Here is a 19,066-nt window from a genome sequence, read left to right on the forward strand (position 1 = left end):
ATGCAATGCAGAACAAAACTATTCAACAGCTCCCCCAGGTGACCGTTTTTGGAACTATTAGCAGTCAGTGAGGCAAGAAGTGATGAAATGCAAAATAAATCAACCAAATTTACAAATCATGATTCCGCTTTAATCTCAAATAACAAGTGTGCATACTGTACACACACATAGGTAATAAAGTTATCTGAATAACATTGAGGAAAACGAAACAAAAACAAAAAAAACTGTACATGTGAATAATAAAAATCCAGAAAATTTAGTTTAGATCATGAGTCTCTGGGCTATAACTTGAGCTTGCTGGAATTAAGCTCCTGGTCGTTTTTCTTCTTCTTCTTGTTCTGGTCCTTGGAGCCTTTTATCTGGGACTTGACCTGGTCCTGCAGCTGGGAGAAGAAGGCCTGGGACGAGCGCAGAGCCTTGTCCATGCCGTCGTTCTGTAAAAGCAAAAACACAACAAAGTTATTCAAAAGAATAAAATTTACTGCACACTTGTTAGGCTTTGAATTGGTCAATCCTGCATTTACCAGCACCTTGAAGCTGTGCATGAATCCCAGAACTTTTGCACACAGTTTAGTTATTTTATATGAAAGGACAAATGTTGCATTAACCCATTGATGCCTAAAGCACCTTCAAAAAACACCTGCTGAATGCCTAAACCCTTGTTGAGAAAGTTGCCCTCAGCTTATAAAAACCTAAATATCTTAGCCTCTGGTGCACATGAAAACATGAAATTAGTTGCATTTAAACCCTAAGACCCTCATCATCCATTAGAATGTGTACATTCAGCTGTAACATGCCCACATTTTTATTTTATAAAAACCCTAAAATCTCAAGAGCCTGAATGCAGCGTGTATGTGTCTCCAGGCACCAAAGGTCAAACAACATACACGAGTCATCAGGCTAAAATGGGTTAAAGGAGAAGGAGATGAGAGACAGGAGACCGACCAATAAGTACACCAACACAAGCCATGTGAAAAACAAACACTGCCTGTCCTCACCGTGAGTATCTTGGCTTTCCCTCCCTTGGTGAGCTTCTTGAGTGTGTCAGCCGCCTGTGCCTTGGAGACCTTCTGGTTCTCCCCTCCTCCTCCTCCTCCTGCTGCTGCCTTCAACTTCATCCTCTTCTCCTTCTCCACCAGCTTCAGGTGCTTCAGCTTCTTCTTCTTCCTCCTCTCGCGCTTCTTATCCGTCGCCGTCTTCTCTGTGGCGCCCACCGCGTCTCCCGCCTTGTTCTTGTCCTGAGGAGAGGAAAAGAAGAGATTAAGAGGTGTCAAGACGTATGGGAGGTGTGTGTGTGTGTGTGTGTGTGTGTCATAATGAAGTCAGCTCAAGCTGATATTCTCAGATAGTTTAAGAAAAAGATTCCAAGTGTGAACACTGGGGTGGCATGTTTCAATTTATGGGAAACACTTCAAGAAAATGACAGGTGCTAGTTGAAGGACCTTTGCATCATAGCCTGTTGAATTGCCACTGAAGTCCATGTTCTCATGACAGACAGACGATTTCCAATAGATATAGGTGATGTAGATGTAGGTGTATGCGTTTGAGAGAGTGAAAGGGAGAGATAGAGATAAAGAGAAGGTAACCATGCCAACCTTGATCTCCTCTGGTGCCAGCAGGGTGGCATCGCTGGCGCTGACGGGTGCCACCTCCTCCATGGCGATAGAGGGCAGGTTGGAGACCACCTTCACCTCAGGAATGGCCTGCAGAGACACAGATGAAGACAATTACAGTGCGTCACAGAAGTAGATTTTTACAGATTTGTAAGCATATCTTAGACAGATGAGGACAATTACAGGTTAAAGGAGAACGGAGGCCCTGCAAGGATCCAAGTCTTCTTCAAAACAGTTATTGTGAGTGCCAAACATCAAAAAAGTGGTACTCCTGTTTCATTATTTTTTACTTATTTAAGGCAACAAAAACTGACCAAAGCATTTCAACCATCTGTGTTCTGTCAAATAATGAAACCCCGGTATGGCCACAGCAGTCATAGAAGCATAGAAGCAGTTCAATAAACAGAAAGCTGCTTACTGGTTTGGGTGTGAAGTGGAAGTTGGACAGGGCGTCTAGTTTCAGGAAGAGGACGTCCATCATCTTCTGGATCTCCTTGTGGGCGGGGTTCTCCTCCTCCTCAGTCTTCTCCTAAAAATAAACACACAAATAAATGAATAAGTATCTTCTCCTGATGATAAACAAATGAATGAATAAATAAATGCTGCAGTCAGAACCATATCATCATGAAATCCCTGTTTACCTTTACTGTATAAATGTACCAGATATCATCATAACCAAGTTATTAGAATTATCTAGCAATTGTCAAATGTAGCCTTCTGCTCCTGAGCCTAATCACACCTGGAGGGTAAACGAATCAGCCACACTTTATTGCTTTAGGATTAGGCAAGAACCACACTGCACAGCTCAAAAAACAGAACTACTTTTTTCGCCTGGCTTTACCGAGCTGAGCGCCAGCTCCCCCCGCAACGGTGAATGGATACAAAACCAAAAATGGCGGCCACCCAATCAACTATGAACAAATTGTCTTTCGTGTGACACTGCATTACTTTTGATAGGCCACTTCATGACAAAGATATCTGTTGGCCTCCAATTAGTCAACTAGCCTACTTAATTCTATGTAACGTCAAAAACCTGAACACCACTACTGATCTCAACACAACACAGCACGTCACAGCCTGGTTGTATGTAGAAAAGTGCCATTAGTCATGAAAATGAGGAATCCATGCTGTCCTATTATGCCGTGTACAGACCAGGAGCGAACGGAGCGAACGAAGCGACGGAAGTCATTATTTCTCTATGGAGGGCACGCGACCTGCGCTGCCAAAGCGAATTCGCCAGGAGCGAAGCTTCTTGAGCGACCGACGATTAAACTCAATCTAATCGCAGGCGAATTCGCTCTGACGCTGGTCGGCGACAACCAATCGGAAAGTTCATATCTCTGAATGTCCCAGGCTGTCAAGCCAGAGCCGTTATGTGATTCAAGGCGAAACTTCTTCTGCTACCCACGCTACCAGGCAGCGTAGTTCGCTCTTAGTCTTGACATGGCATTAGACGCTTTACCTCTGCCCCAAACTTAACTTATCCTGATTTACAGCTGAGCAGGTTCTTGAACACTCCCCTGAGAACTTTCGACCCTAGTGTTCTCAACAGGGGCGCTACAGCCCCCCAGGGGGCGTTGGGGAGCCCTAGGGGGCATTAAGAAAGGTATGGCTAAAAGGGGGAGGTGTATAGCTACCACTGTGGAGTATTTAGTCCATTTCATTTTTTAATACTAAGGGGGGCATTGGCAGGCTTATGATAAGGTCAAGGCGGCATTTACAGGCTTATGATGATGTCCAGGTGTTGTTTATTAAAAAAAAAGAGAACCACTGCTGTAGTGTTTCTGTACAAATTCAGACTATGTTCATGAGACCGACTTTGGCCTTACCTCTGTGAGTTTGACATACTCCTGCTCGTACACCTCTGCCAGGCTGAGTTTGCTCTTCTCGTGGTCCAGGGTCAGACGCTTCTTATACTCAAAGATGTCCTCCTTAGGCTTCTCCTTACGAACCACGTCATCAAACACCTGCAACACACACACACACACACACACACACACACACACACACACACACACACACAATTAAACACCTGTAGATTAAATTTCCTTTGGATCACTTGATGGTGTTGCAATGTTTAACTGTTTCAAATGTAAAAACAAAAAAAGTTCACATTTTATCAGTCAGCAAACACTTTTTTTCCCCAGAGCAACTTATAATGTTCACATACTTGTTTTACAATGTTCACATATTTGTTTATTTGTTTCATGTGGCGGAGGTCATGGTGTCACTGGCGATGTCAACGTCAATCAACCCTTTCTGAACATCACTTACCTGGTCCTTGATCCTCTGCTTGATGATTTCTTCCAAGTTCATCGTCGTCTCCTCCGTGATCGCAGGGGCTAGAAGAACGTACGCACACGCACACACACAACGTGGACGAAACACGCTGTCAGCCTAGTTCATGGGTAGAAATAACCTTCATTTACCTCCGCCAAGGATTGCGTTGGTTTGTCTGTCTGTCTGTTTGTTTGTTTGTCTGTCTGTCTGTCAGCAGCATAACTCAAAAACTTATCGACAGATTTAGACGACACTTTGTGGGTTTGTTGATAATGACCCAAGGAACAAGTGATTAAATTCTGGTGGTGATCCGGATCACGAACCGGAACCAGGACTTTTTAAAAGATTCTGTCAGCAGGATAACTCAAAAACTAATCAACTGATTTGGACGCAGCTTTGTGGAGCTGTTAGTAATGACCCAAGGAACAAGTGATTAAATTCTGGTGGTGATCCGGTTCACGAACCGGAACCAGGACTTTTCAAAAGATTCTTCACCATCTAGACGCCCCATAGTGACCAGAAATTGAATTGCGGGAACAGCATAAAAACAAGGCAGAGAGACCTAGGGTGTAACATGGTCAAATGTATCAAGCAGCTTCCTTGGCGGAGGTCTGTGCTCTCTGAGTGCTTCTAGTTTAATTTCGTTTTGGGTTTACACCTTTTCAAAATGTAGTAGAGAGACTCTAAAGACGGTGTCAGAAAAAGACACAAACAACCGTTTTCCTAGCCTGGTTGAACGAACAAACAAACGAACGAACTTGCACGCACGCATGCTCGCTCTCTCTCTCTCTCTCTTGTACCCATTCTGCTGGCTTGGTCAAAGGCCATGTCTTCCTCCAGCAGGCTGTTCTCTGGTCGTGTCTGGGCCGTCACCTCTCCCGTCAGTTGCCATGGTTTCTCCTCCAGCGCCGCTTCCTCCAGCTCACTGATGCGCTCCGCCATCTACCGACAGCCAATCAGAAAGTCAGATTAGCAACCAAACAAGTCTTATTGTCCAATTACAAAGCAAGATTAGTAACCAGAACACCTCCAGCAGCCAATCACAACATTATTTAGGATAACGATATTAGGAGGACCCCATCAAACAATCACCTTGTCAATGGCCAGTCACACAAAATGTTTGCATCTTGTTCCTTTTCTCACTCACTTACTAACTGAATCACACACAGACACAAACACACAGTCAATGGCCGTATCTCAAAGTCAAGGATGCTGGCCTTGACAGGACATGAAAAAGCCCAATGACTGGATACTCCGTAGAGTTCACTTCAGAGTATCCAATCAATGGGCGGTTCACGTCCTAGCAAGGCCAGGATCCTTGACTTTGAGATACCGCCAATATTTGATGAAAAAAACGCAATATGATGGAGACACTTAAAACCACACCTTGTCCTGTCGTTTCTCAAACGAGGACTTGGGCTCTTGTTTATCCGCCTTCGGAGATTTCCCTCCCAGGATGTCCTGCATGTCCTCTCCCTCGCTCTCCTCCTCCTCTTCCTCTTCCTCTTCTTCTGGGAGGTCAAAGGTCACTCTTCGAAGGGCGTCTCTGGCCTTCCTGCTCTCCTCCTCATCAATATCCTCCCTGTGCAGGAAAAGGGGACAGAGAGCGGCAAACGCCACATATTAATCAATGTCTTCCCTGTGTGTGTGTGTGTGTGTGTGTGTGTGTGTGTGCTAGTCATGTAAAGTTGAAATAGTTGTAACTCAGAAGCTGGAAAACAATTGCTTGCTAAATTACATTGCTTGTACTCTCCCCACAGTCTTAGGCATTGCTGGAACACTTGAAAGTGAAAGCTTCACTGGGAAACTCCAACTCCCATTGTCATTGTGGCACAGCACACAAGTGCACGCTGCACCCGAACATATTACATTTATGCCTCACCTGTGCAAGGGGGCAGCCTCTTTACATTCCATTACCTTAAATACCGTCCTCGACGTGTACTTGTGCCCGCACTCTTCGCCGACGGTGTGTTACCGTGGACTAACAAATAAATAAACAAAGTTTCCCTGCTGTCAGCCTAACCACAACCAGTTTGGGGGGACCTTTCCCCCACTCAACATGCTGAGCAAATGAGAAAATGATCGTTGAATTGCCCTTTTGCGAAATATTGAATTGAACTTCTGTCGCCAATGTCATCACAGAGCCACAAGCACAAGGGTGGACGATAGTTATCATAATGGAAAGCACCAATACACAAGGGTGTGTGTGTGTGTGTGTGTGTGTTTGTGTTTGTATGCATAAGCGAGTAAAAATATGAGGGAGTAAATATCCAACGTCTTTGGGTTGGAATTGGAATGAATATGTCCTTTCCACTTGACTTACGCTTCCTCATCAAAGTCCTCCTCATCCATATCGTCTCCAAACTCCCCCTCATCTTCATCCTCCTCTCCTTCCTCGTCCTCGTCCTCATCCTCATCTCCCGTCTTCTCCGGCATTCCCTCCGAAGCGTCAAAGTAGTCTTTGTACTTCAGGTTCCGCGAGCTTTTCTGTTTCTGTTACAAAACATCAAAAGAAAATCATTTATTACAATGCAATTGTTGACTCAAGCATGTGGTGTGGTAAGGTCAAAGGGAAAGAACTGGTGATAAAACACAGTGTGGAAAAGACGGCTATATAGGCATAGTCAAGGCTACATAGCACGCACACAAACGCACACAAATATACAGTACGAATCAGTTTCCAATTTTTCTTCATCACTAACCTAATGTATAATGTCAGTCAGTGGCAAAACATCAAATCTAAAAATCCAAGCTTACCTGTTGTTTTTTTGACACAGAGGGCTTGTCAAAGTCAAACCCCTCCTCCTCGTCTCCAGACGCAAGGTCCTGGAAGTAGTCGATGTCTTCTCCAGTGTCCTCACCCTTCTCCTCTCGCCGGTCCATGTCGTCCAGGAAGGCCTCCATGTCTGACAGCTTGAAGAACTTATCGTCCACCTCCGAAGGCTCGGCCCACTTGCCTTTGGGCCCGGCACCGGTTTTCTGGCTCTTCTTCTGTTTGGCTTTCTTCTCCAGTGCGTCCACGTCAAAGTCCAAGTCCGAGTCCTGATCTGAAAAACCTTCTTCGTCATCCTCCTCATCGCCAACTCCAGGTTTTGAATCGCCCCTTTCTTCCTCGTCATCTTCATCATCATCATCATCATCCATTTCCTTGTCTTCAGCATCGTCTTCATCACCCTCCCCATCAAGTCCTCCATCACCACCATCCTCCTCCTCCTCCTCCATCTCCTCTAGGATGCTGACCCCTTGGTCTGCTGTCACCTGACTCACCACCTATGATCATAAAAAACAATACATAACATAAAGAATAAAACTTAATTGTCTGTTACACACTTCTTGTATTTGCAGGAGGAGAGAAGTGCCGCACACTCACAAGTTAAATAAACAGTTTTTAATGTGACAACGTTTCGGCCTGTCGGCCTTGAAGGCAGACAGGCCGAAACGTTGTCACATTAAAAACTGTTTATTTAACTTGTGAGTGTGCGGCACTTCTCTCCTCCTGCAATTGTATTTTCTGGTTGCCAGCACCTCTGTTTCTGGTGTGCGTTTTGCACCTCCACTCACACACTTCTTGTACAACATTAAAACATGGCTCCAGTCACAAATGACCGATTCACAAAGATATCGAACAAGACACGAGAAGGAAACATGAGTTATTGGTCAATGGCTGGTATTCATTTGACTCTTAAGTAAAATTATAAGATAATATATACTTGTATAAAAAGGTTTTATGGCCACACAACAAAGTTGGGGGTAATTGGTTGGCAGCTCCGTCTGGATCTAAGAAAAGAAGACAGGGCAAAGTGATAGAGAGAAGGAGGGGGGACATGCCTACACACCACAAACAAGGGAGAGGGGTAAGGACCGGACACACACACACACACACACACGGCAAGGAAATACCTCCTGGAAGCGTGTGAGTGCCGGCGAGTTCTGGAGCTCCAGTTCTTGCCATATCTGTTCTTCGTCAAAGTTCTCCACCACCAGCTGGTCCAGTGGGCTCCCGGTGAGGCCGCTCAGAAGGGTCTGCTGCAGCTGGGTCTTGTGCAGGTCGTACAGGGTCTTGCTGAGGCCTGTAAAGTCTGTTGCCAGAGCATCTTGGAGACTGGGGAAAACAAGGTAGAAAGACCACATGTATTTTAAAAGTATATGACAGCCAGAACAATAAGCATAACAATAACATCATGCAGCGTGCAATGTTAGTTTGGGGTTTGGAGTGAAAATCCAAGTTAGGAGAATGACATCCTAGACAGTGTTGACATGGTGTCCCATCAACTGAAGTCAGTACCTGAAATGCCATCTCCACAAACAACAGCAAAACATGCAACATGCATTATAATGTCATTCACCGACAATGACTGCATTGACTAGTACATGCAACACAGGAGAAGATAATAATGGAAAATAATGCATACAATGACCCAAGAAGGCAACACACAAGTTTAATTGCTTTCAAATCTAGGCCTACAGCGTTTTAACGAACAGTGTCAATAAAGTACCATCAAGCTGACACAACACAACGACTTGGCCATGTCATTGAACGAAGCCCAATATTTAACGCCAAGTTTCAGAAACACACAAGCTACAAACTGGTAACTAACACGTAATGCATATGTAGCTACTTTAGCCAGTACTGAACTGCAGCAGCATGGCTAACTGCAATCGTTGACACCGGTAAACAGGCAACATCTCTATTCCTTATTGGGGTTGTTCGGAATAAATTATATTATCCCGATAGTCGTATCATCGATACCTTAGAAATTGTTCTGGGTGGGCTGTTTTGGCGTTTAAAATGCTCAAACAGCTCTCCAACGTGTTCCCTGTATCCCCTGTCGCCATCGTTTTCCTCACGTGGGACACAGTGTGTAACAGTAAATATTGTCCCCGGAAAGTGGTGATGGTAGGAACCTTTCTTCGCCAGGCGTGCAGACGTTCGGACACAAGTGTCATTCCATTTAGATTTGTCGGCATTTTATGTTTTAAAACAACGCGTACTTTCTTGTTTGGATAGATACATTAATATAAGCCGGTTCTATTGGACGCATTCCTGCCACTTGGCGTAAAATTATTGTTTTGATAAAAGAAACATGGCGTCTTCCTTGCTGAAGGTTGCAGGTAAGGTACCTCAAATAACAATCTTTACATACAACTTTGCAAATAATTTATCTCAATGTTATGGAGTGGACCCGTATGTTTTGACGAAGGTGCATAATCAGTTAGGCTATCGTTTGCTGTTGTTTGGGTGTTTGCTGTCACTGTGTGCGTTTATTTTGACGGCTAGTAGCACTACCACGTCATGTTACATTACAACTTACAACATCAAGTGTAGAACACCACTGACTGATGTTGACAACAACCCATGTTGTTGTAGTTTTGTACTGAAGTGGTGAAGCTGTTTATGATTTCCGTTGTAAACCCTAGACTAGAGATTTGACTAAAAATCTCACATGAAATACAGAATGACTTCTTGGCCACCAAATGTTTCTGCTGCGTTAATGTTTCTCAACAGTAGGTGTCGCTCTGGGACAAGCTTGGTGATGGGTAGGATTGTACTAAGCAGGTGTGTTAGTTTGAACTTCTACATATATGTTAGTTACTGTGTGCAGGGAAGCCGACAGGGAGGGAGAAAGGGGTAATTTGTCCCTGGCCCAGGGAGAGAGGGAAATGTTGTTCTTTCAGGTGGCCCATCTAGGCGGCCAAAGCTGTTAGTGGCCCTGACTGTGTGTACTAGTAGTATAGTGTCTGTGCTCTGTTTGTGTGGTGAACTTAAAAGTACATATGCATACCTTTTTATAACATAACAATTATGTGTACTTGGGTCATTTCACGTGAAATCAGACACTTTGGGACCAGACCGACCCGGATTTCGATCATACTTGGTGTGCCTTTTCAGTAGCAAGGTAGCACCCCAGAACTGCATTGGTTTGAATCTGACACTAATATTAAGGGAGAAACAGACTAGGAAAGGTTCACATGTGAGGGTAGGACACTATACATTCAGCCTTGGATATATCAGTCAGTGTTAGTCACAAAAAGATGCCTGTGGTGTTATTTGAAAGCTCTTTTCTGGCTCTACATATTACACACAATCACCTTGGAATACAACTACTCTCAGAATATGAATTATGATAAATTGAAAAATTAAAAATTGAATATCTAAAAAACTCATATTTTAAAATGGCCAGTTCCTTGTCCAAACGTAGCCGGCAATGTCATGAGCAGCACCTTAAATGCTGGTGTTCGGTTTGTTATTCATTTCAGAGAGAAGTTGACTCACAAATATGGCATCATACAGACCACTTACTAATAATATGGTAATACCATAGTAGCATCACATGACAAAACAAAAACAAAACAAAAATGGTCAGTGTCCATGGTCCCAGGTTTTAGAAACTAAGGCAGATGTCCATTTATACACACCAAATGATGATATGTGAATGTTTGAACATTCCTTCGCTGTGTACCTGTGCCATCTTCCCTTTACCGTACTTTAAAGAGATAATCAATGGCTACACTCTCATTTTGTACTCTATCAGTGCATTTGAAGCAGCAGCTGTGTCTTTTGTAGATAATGTATAAGTACGTCCCGTTGCAGTTACAGGTTCCACTACCAGAAGCACATCCTGATGATCCATGACAGTCTATCTGGTCTGAAGGGAAAAGTGAAGGATGGAGATGGCCCATGAGGATGCAGGAAGTTCAGTTTCACCTCTCCAGTGCTCGCATAACATTCCTCAGCACATGCTAGCCACCAGTTTGCCATCATATACAGCTACAACATACCCTTTGATGCTTGAAAATGTAACACATTCCTTTACTGAGCTCACTCTTTCAACTCCCCTGCCTTCTCTGAATGCTCAAATGGCCTTCTCTTCCACTGTGTCCATTGACAATGGGCAGAAGCTGTGTAGTTTTTGAGTACCTGGAATAGTTCTTGCAGATTCAAACCGTTTCAACAAGTTCTCAGCTTCATGATGGTACATCTCTGTTGTGGCAAACTGGCAATGGATGTTCTTGACATTATCCTTGACAAATTCAAACAGTTGGTATGGCGTTACAATTTAATTGTCAATAGGACGTTGCAGACTTCCTGCACAATATAAGAACCTTAAAATTACAACAAATTTGTGCCACCACGAGGCAGATTTTCACATACCTGCAGAGTGGCACTTTTTTGCCACATCACATGGCAAAGGTCCATGTGATGGCTTTGGAGGGACAGTTAAATGGCTTGCTGCACGAGCAAGTCTGCAACGTCCTATTGACAATTAAATTATAACGCCATACCAACTGTTTGAATTTGTCAAGGATAATGTCAAGAACATCCATTGCCAGTTTGCCGCAACAGAGATGTACCATCATGAAGCTGAGAACCTGTTGAAAAGGTTTGAATCTGCAAGAACTATTCCAGGTACTCAAAAACTACACAGCTTCTGCCCATTGTCAATGGACACGGTGGAAGTTAGGCCATTTTGAGCATTCAGAGAAGGCAGAGTTGAAAGAGTGAGCTCAGTAAAGGAATGTGTTACATTTTCAAGCATCAAAGGGTATGTTGTAGCTGTATATAATTTGCAACTGGTGGCTAGCATGTGCTGAGGAATGTATGCCGAGCACTGGAGAGGTGAAACTGAACTTCCTGCATCCTCATGGGCCATCTCCATCCTTCACTTTTCCCTTCAGACCAGATAGACTGTCATGGATCATCAGGATGTGCTTCTGGTAGTGGAACCTGTAACTGCAACGGGGCGTACTTATACATTATCTACAAAAGACACAGCTGCTGCTTCAAATGCACTGGTAGAGTACAAAATGAGAGTGTAGCCATTGATTATCTCTTTAAAGTACGGTAAAGGGAAGATGGCACAGGTACACAGCGAAGGAATGTTCAAACATTCACATATCATCATTTGGTGTGTATAAATGGACATCTGCCTTAGTTTCTGAAACCTGGGACCATGGACACTGACCATTTTTGTTTTGTTTTTGTTTTGTCATGTGATGCTACTATGGTATTACCATATTATTAGTAAGTTGTCTGTATGATGCCATATTTGTGAGTCAACTTCTCTCTGAAATGAATAACAAACCGAACACCAGCATTTTAGGTGCTGCTCATGACATTGCCGACTACGTTTGGACAAGGAACTGGCCATTTTAAAATATGAGTTTTTTAGATATTCAATTTTTAATTTTTCAATTTATCATAATTCATATTCTGAGAGTAGTTGTATTCCAAGGTGATTGTGTACTATGTAGAGCCAGAAAAGAGCTTTCAAACAACACCACAGGCATCTTTTTGTGACTAACACTGACTGATATATCCAAGGCTGAATGTATAGTGTCCTACCCTCACATGTGAACCTTTCCTAGTCTGTTTCTCCCTTAATATTAGTGTCAGATTCAAACCAATGCAGTTCTGGGGTGCTACCTTGCTACTGAAAAGGCACACCAAGTATGATTGAAATCCGGGTCGGTCGGGTCCCAAAGTGTCTGATTTCACGTGAAATGACCCACTTTGCTTTCATTCATACATACAGTGAAAGGTGTGTCCAGGTGCCTCACTGTTCGCAGCCTAGCAGCCCCACCTCTCACCGTTCCACCTCTCAGAGCCCTCTCCTCATCCTCCCGGCTTCGTCAGGGGGTGCCCTCGTCGGTCTGGAAGCTGGGCAGGCTGAACCACGTGGCCATCGCCGTGCCAGACCTGGAAAAGGCCACCGCTCTCTACCGGGATGTCCTGGGGGCCAAGGTGCTGACAATGATTAAACTTATTAATTTTTTTTACACCAGGTCATTTGTTGGCATTTTTGTAGTGCTATTTAGGGGGATGGTGAGCTAATTCATTTGAGTGTTTGAGTGATTGGTTGTTTGGTTGATTGGACTGTACGAGTCAAACCGTGGTTGCGCTTGACTTTTTTCATATCTTGTAATGTCACTTTAAACTGGAAATCAAACTACACATTGTTGTTTTTATTTTTGCTCCATCCACAATTCTGTTGCCTCTTCTGACATTGACGATACACCTCTTGAATATTGGGCTGTAGTCAAACGCGATTGGCACTTTTTATCTTACTATAGCAGTTAAAACTACAAATTCCTACTACACATTGTAGTTGTTGTTGATTCATTCATACCTAAATGCATTGCCTTTCCCAACAATGACCATAACTCTCTTGAATCTTGCATCTTGGTGTGCCCAGGTCAGTGCCACTGAGCCCCTGCCGGAGCATGGCGTGTACACGGTGTTTGTGGAGCTGGGCAACACCAAGCTGGAGCTGCTGCACCCGCTGGGGGAGAAGAGCCCCATAGCCGGCTTCCTGCAGAAGAACAAGTCCGGCGGCATGCACCACATCTGCATAGAGGTACAACATACACAGTTAATGCTAATGATGATGCACTGCATCTGTAAAGAGGTATATCATACACAGTCCATGGTGATGAATATGGTTGGTGCTCATGATGATGCACCATATCTGCATAGAGGTACATCATACACATTCAGTGACGATGATAATGATGATGATGATGTTGATGTTGATAATGCACCTTGTCTGCAAAGAGGAACATCATACACAGTCAATGGTGGTGACAATGATGATGATGATTCACCACATCTGTATAGAGGTACATCATACACAATGATGATGATGATGATGATTAATTTATTATGCTCCACATCTTCATAGAGGTTCATAATGCAGTCATTGGTGATGATGATGCACCATATTTGCATAGAGGTAGGCCTACATCATACACATTCAGTGACGATGATGATGATGATGATGATGATGATGATGATGATGATGATGATGATGTTGATAATGCACCTTGTCTGTAAAGAGGTACATCATGCGCAGTCAATGGTGATGATGAGAATGATGATGATGATGATGATGATGATTATGCACCACATCTGCATAGAGGTACATCAGTATAGATTTGTATATTTCAATATTACATTATATTGCATATCACAGTGCAAATGGCCAAAGGTGGCCTAATGGTTAGGGAGATGGGCTTTAGATCACAAGGTTGCAGGTTCGAATCCCACCTTTCCATTCCATTCCTCCTTTTGTGGCTGAGGTGCCCTTGAGCGAGGCACCTATCCCCACACTGCTCCAGGGACTGTAAACAATACCCTGTATTACCTGTAAGTCACTTTGGATGAAAGCGGCAGCTAAGTGTAATGTAAAGTGACCAGTCCAACAGGCACTCCAGGAGAGCAGTGTGGAGGGACAGCATCATAATCGGTACCTCAGTCATCGAGGATGCATGTAAATGCGGTAAATGTTGCATGGTGTCACTGTTGTGATATATGCGATAACCGGTAACACTTTACTTTACGGATCGCTAATAAGGTGGTAATTTCATGTTCATTTTATAGTTATTTCATAGTTATTTCAGGGTAATAACTGTTTGTTTTTAGTAACAGCAAAATAACCATACAGTTTCCAGTGCATTGTGGTGACACCCTGATGACTCGCAGCACGGTGACACTTTGTTCACACACACACACACACACACACACACACACACACACACACACACACACACACACACACACACACACACACACACACACACACACACACACACACACACACAATGCACTGGAAACTGTATGGTTATTTTGCTGTAGTTACTAAAAACAAACAGTTATTATCCTGAAATAACTATGAAATAACTATGAAATTAACACAAAATTACCGCCTTATTAGCAATCCATAAAGTAAAGTCTTACCCGATAACCTCTACCTCTGATGCAAAGCAGTAGCCTATAGTAATGAAGCTCTATTTCCCTGTTGTGTGTGGCACCGTTTGATGCCTTGATGCTTGTCTCTCTCTCTCTCTCTCTCTCTCGTGTGCCGCAGGTTGATGACATTAAGGCGGCCATTTTGGCTCTGAAGGCCAAGAACATCCGCATGCTGTCTGCAGAGCCGCGGATAGGGGCGCACGGCAAACCAGTCATGTTCCTGCACCCCAAAGACTGCGATGGGGTCCTGGTGGAACTGGAGGAGGCATAGTCCACCCATAACACCCATCCCAGTGCCTGTCATTGTTGACCCAGAACTCTACAGAACATCTCTGCCCAATAGTTAGAGGTCAATGAAAAGCAAAGGGGATTTATTCCGAGTATTTGGTTTATTGACTAGCCAAATGAGGTAAATGCTGAGTAAGTGGTTTCTCTTTCATAATACACCAGTGGTGTTGATGTATGCCACACCATAAAAACTGAATTGATGCGCTGAAACATCATTGGTACTGAAAGTTAGTATCCAAAATTACGTACTTGAGCATCATTGGTATCAATTGAGTTAAGAAGCCTACAATTCACACAGTTAATTGCACCTTCTTGGCTACATCTCAAACCTCCTACTCGGAACACCTCAGTAGTATCTGACATGTAGTATCTGAATAAGTTAACCATGGGCAAGTGGTACATTTCCTTGAATGGCAGTCTCTTGGCTTTTGTTCTGCCAGCAGAATACAGTTAGACAGCTAAGGCGTCTTAAGGGATGTGTGACTTACTTGGAAATGTTATCAGGTTTAATCAGATCAATTAAATCTCGTATTGGGAAAAACAAACTTTCTATGGACTGCTGTACAGAGGCCCAATAGCTCTTCAGTGGTCTCAATTTAGCGTTCAAGTTCACAAATACAGACTGACTTCAGTTCAACTGTCAAAGTCAAAAATCATTTGTGAAGGAAAGAGCCAAGAAAACATGCAACAGAGCTTTTTTGTTTGTTTGTTGGTGTGGGGGATGTTTTCTTTGACCCGTTCGGTCTGTCTTTTGTAGCCCATTGTGGACCCTCTAGTTCCTGCTAGGGATGTTAACCGGTAACCGGTTAACCGATAGTCGACCGAATCAACGATAACCGGTTAACCGGTTTCTACCACCGGTTAACCGGTAATACTAATTCTAATAATAATTTCCTCCCAAAAGGCCCCCAAAAACTATAATTTTGAGGTTTTGGTACGATAATTCAGCATTTTCCATCTGGCGACACTGGCTGGACATGACAGGTCCTGTCTGAGCAGCAAAAAGAAAGGCTTATGTGAAAAATAAAATGTTAAAAATTCAGTGCTGTGCCTATCAGGCACGCGAACGTTATATCATTTAAGATTGCCGGTTAACCGGTTAACCACCGGTTAATGAGTCTCAGTAACCGGTTAAGATATTTTTACATTTTCGCCATCCCTAGTTCCTCCACCATTAAATATTATATATTGTTAAAGCAAGGGTTAAAACACACACACACACACACACACACACACACACACACACACACACACACACACACACACACACACACACACACACACACACACACACACACACACACACACACACACACACACACACACAGGTGTTTGATTTGATCTTTGTTTTACTGTGTTTGTTCTGTTGTATCTTCTTTTCTTCATATTTTGGAATTATTCATAATACGCCAGTGTCAATTGCCTTAAAGACTTAACTGTTCAAATTGTCCTCCAACAACTCGTTGCGGACTATGATGGGCAGTCCCTTTGTATATTCTTCTGGCCATAGGCCCGGGACATGCTTGCCACAGGATATGTGTGCGAAAGTGTTGCCATGCGTATTTTATGTCAAACACCTAGCACAAGGTATGAAGATGCATGCATACGGTGGAATATCGATGCGCAGCAAGCATGTCCCTGGCAATAACCACAACACACACACGCACGCACAAACCAACCCACACACATACATGCCTAACAGAGAGACTTTTTAACATGTTGATTTGTTGAATCAACAAAGGGAATTTTGAGATGGAGAATTTCTGTGAAATAAATGAATCAAAAATCACCTTTTGTTCATTTGATTATTCCTTCTGTTAGATAAACAGTTCCTCGTTTTATAGGATTACGCTTTAGCTGTGATGTAATAGTGGTTCTTCTGTCTTTATGCTTTCTGTATGCATACCAATGCTTTTAATCCGTTATTTATCCTTGTATAACGATGATTATTTAAGTGTGTGTGTGTGGTGGAGAGTTTAATCACCACGCTGCTTCTCATCTGGTGCTGGTGGTGTTGAGCAGACAGACTGTGACTCTCCATCTGGCTGTGTGTGTGTGTGTGTGTGTGTTTTGTTTGTGCGTGTGTGTGTGTGTGTGTGTGTGTGTGTGTGTGTGTGTGTGTGTGTGTGTGTGTGTGTGTGTGTGTGTGTGTGTGTGTGTGTGTGTGTGTGTGTGTGTGTGTGTACGCACCATGTGTGATATTGGGCATGAACAGCTGAAGCTCCATCTCCCCTCTCTAGTGTCTCCAAGTGTGTGTGTGTGTGTGTCTCTAAGCCAGCTGACAAAGAGCTGTGATCGCCCCCTTCCCTCTTCCTCCGCCAACACTTCCATTCTCTCGGTCACTCTTGCTCTCTTTTTCACTCTCTCCTCTCTTTCACTCCTCCGTATTTCACTCCTCCTCTTCCTCTCTTTTCATAATTTACTCCCTTCTGTCCTTCACTCCTTCATCTCCTTTACTCTTGCCTCTGTTTCACTCCTTCATATCACTGACTTCCTTCCATCCTTCTCTTTCCTCACTAGCTCTCTCTTGTCTACGCTGTATGGCTCTATGTCACTAATTCATGTCATGCTTTCTCTCTCTCTCTCTCGCTCTCTCTCTCTCTCTCTCTCTCTCTCTCTCTCTCTCTCTCTCTCTCTCTCGCTCTCTCTCTCTCTCTCAGTTTTTTCCTCTCCTGCAGAGAAAGGCGATTAGTCAGTTAGTTAGTTTGTGGGGGTGTTGGACTCCTGCCTGGCTTCCTTGGACTGACTTGTGTGTCGATTCCAAGTTTTTCCAAGTGTCGTTTTTGTTCCCATTCTCACATTAACATACGAAAGCCGCTCTTCTTCCCTTCCCGTCTCCGATTTGTTTTTTTTGGGTTTTTTTGTTTTGTTTTTTTCTCTCTCTCTCTGAAAGCAAGGGACTGGAGTTAATCTTTTTCTTGACATTTGAAAATGGACGAGACACACAGACAGACTTGTGACTTCTGTTTGTGTTTTCAAATGCAGGGGAAATGGTTTGTTGGTGTGCAGCCTCCGTGGTGCCTTTCCGTCTGTCTGTCTGTCTGTCTCTCTCTCTCTCTCTCTCTCTCTCTCTCTCTCTCTCTCTCTCTCTCTCTCTCTCTCTCTCTCTCTCTCTCTCTCTCTCTCTGTCCCTCCTCCACCTCTCTCTCTCTCTCTCTCTCTCTCTCTCTCCTCTCTCTCTCTCTCTCTCTCTCTCTCTCTCTCTCTCTCTCTCTCTGTCTCTCTCTCTCTCTCTCTCTCTCCAGTCTCCCTGGAGCTGTTGTGAAGAATCATCCCGTTGGGACACGTCAATCATTTGGCCTCTTTGAGGTGTAATCAACCCACCTGCAGCTGGTGTGTGTGTGTGTGTGTGTGTGTGTGCGCACGCGCATGCCTGTGTGTGTGCAAACCCTGGACGCAAGTCAACTTGGCGATTGACACGACAACACCTACACCACAACAGCTCTTGGTCCAAGTGTATGCGTGTGTGTGCGTGCGTGTGTGGGAGGGTGTGTGTTTGTAAGGCCTGTTGATTAGGGTGCATTAAACCGCCCAATGAAAAAATATTGCCTCGGCTGTATAATAAAAATGTTCTATGCCTAGTAAAATATTTTTAAATTCAGAAGAAGTCTACCGTGTCCACCAACCCCATGAAAATAGAAATAAAAGTGATCAATCACGTCAATATCTTGGAACCAAAGTGGACGTGTTGTTTGCCGCCATCAATCACAAGGCTGTTTGAACATTTGAAGGAAGCATCTCTGAAGGTATTCTTATTTTCATATGTGTTGGCAGGTTACATTTTTCCTTGTACAATGGTACACATTTTGCTTCTTTTACACAGAAAGAATGGCAACTAAAAAGAAATGCTAAGGCTTTCTTAGCATTGTTTGTCATTTCTATATTATGGCCTGTGAGCACAAAGGAGTCCCTGAGTAATAGCTTAAGCAACTTGACTTTCTTTTGGTGTTTGCAAGACGTCTCATCTCTCTTATTCAGGCTTTCCCGTCACAGTGAAAGATTAATTAGCACTGGGGTAACTTAAATACTCATTATAACACCCCCACATCCACGGAGTCACTGCTTATGATTATATTTTATATTTCTGGCCATCTTTTAAAATAGCACTTATCTATGGGAAATTAGCCATTGGCAAGCC

The 19,066-nt window shown here is 43.6% G+C and overlaps 2 protein-coding genes across 2 annotated transcripts; one reads left to right on the plus strand and one right to left on the minus strand.

Moving 5' to 3' along the window:
• Nucleotides 1-108: 108 nt before the first annotated feature.
• On the minus strand, nt 109-8,746 carry mphosph10 (M-phase phosphoprotein 10 (U3 small nucleolar ribonucleoprotein)). Its single transcript, XM_063190312.1, has 12 exons — nt 8,644-8,746; nt 7,794-7,995; nt 6,651-7,163; nt 6,217-6,386; nt 5,280-5,475; nt 4,694-4,835; nt 3,888-3,955; nt 3,443-3,580; nt 2,032-2,142; nt 1,596-1,703; nt 999-1,238; nt 109-434 (listed from the first exon to the last, which is right to left on the minus strand). The coding sequence occupies exons 1-12, from the start codon at nt 8,727-8,729 to the stop codon at nt 282-284; spliced, it is 2,127 nt and encodes a 708-aa protein (XP_063046382.1). The 5' UTR covers nt 8,730-8,746; the 3' UTR covers nt 109-281.
• Nucleotides 8,747-8,845: 99 nt separating this feature from the next.
• On the plus strand, nt 8,846-16,717 carry mcee (methylmalonyl CoA epimerase). Its single transcript, XM_063190475.1, has 4 exons — nt 8,846-9,005; nt 12,428-12,636; nt 13,088-13,249; nt 14,759-16,717. The coding sequence occupies exons 1-4, from the start codon at nt 8,978-8,980 to the stop codon at nt 14,909-14,911; spliced, it is 552 nt and encodes a 183-aa protein (XP_063046545.1). The 5' UTR covers nt 8,846-8,977; the 3' UTR covers nt 14,912-16,717.
• Nucleotides 16,718-19,066: the final 2,349 nt, after the last annotated feature.

This window comes from Engraulis encrasicolus, chromosome 23 (genome assembly GCF_034702125.1).
Source record: "Engraulis encrasicolus isolate BLACKSEA-1 chromosome 23, IST_EnEncr_1.0, whole genome shotgun sequence".
Taxonomy (NCBI): domain Eukaryota; kingdom Metazoa; phylum Chordata; class Actinopteri; order Clupeiformes; family Engraulidae; genus Engraulis; species Engraulis encrasicolus.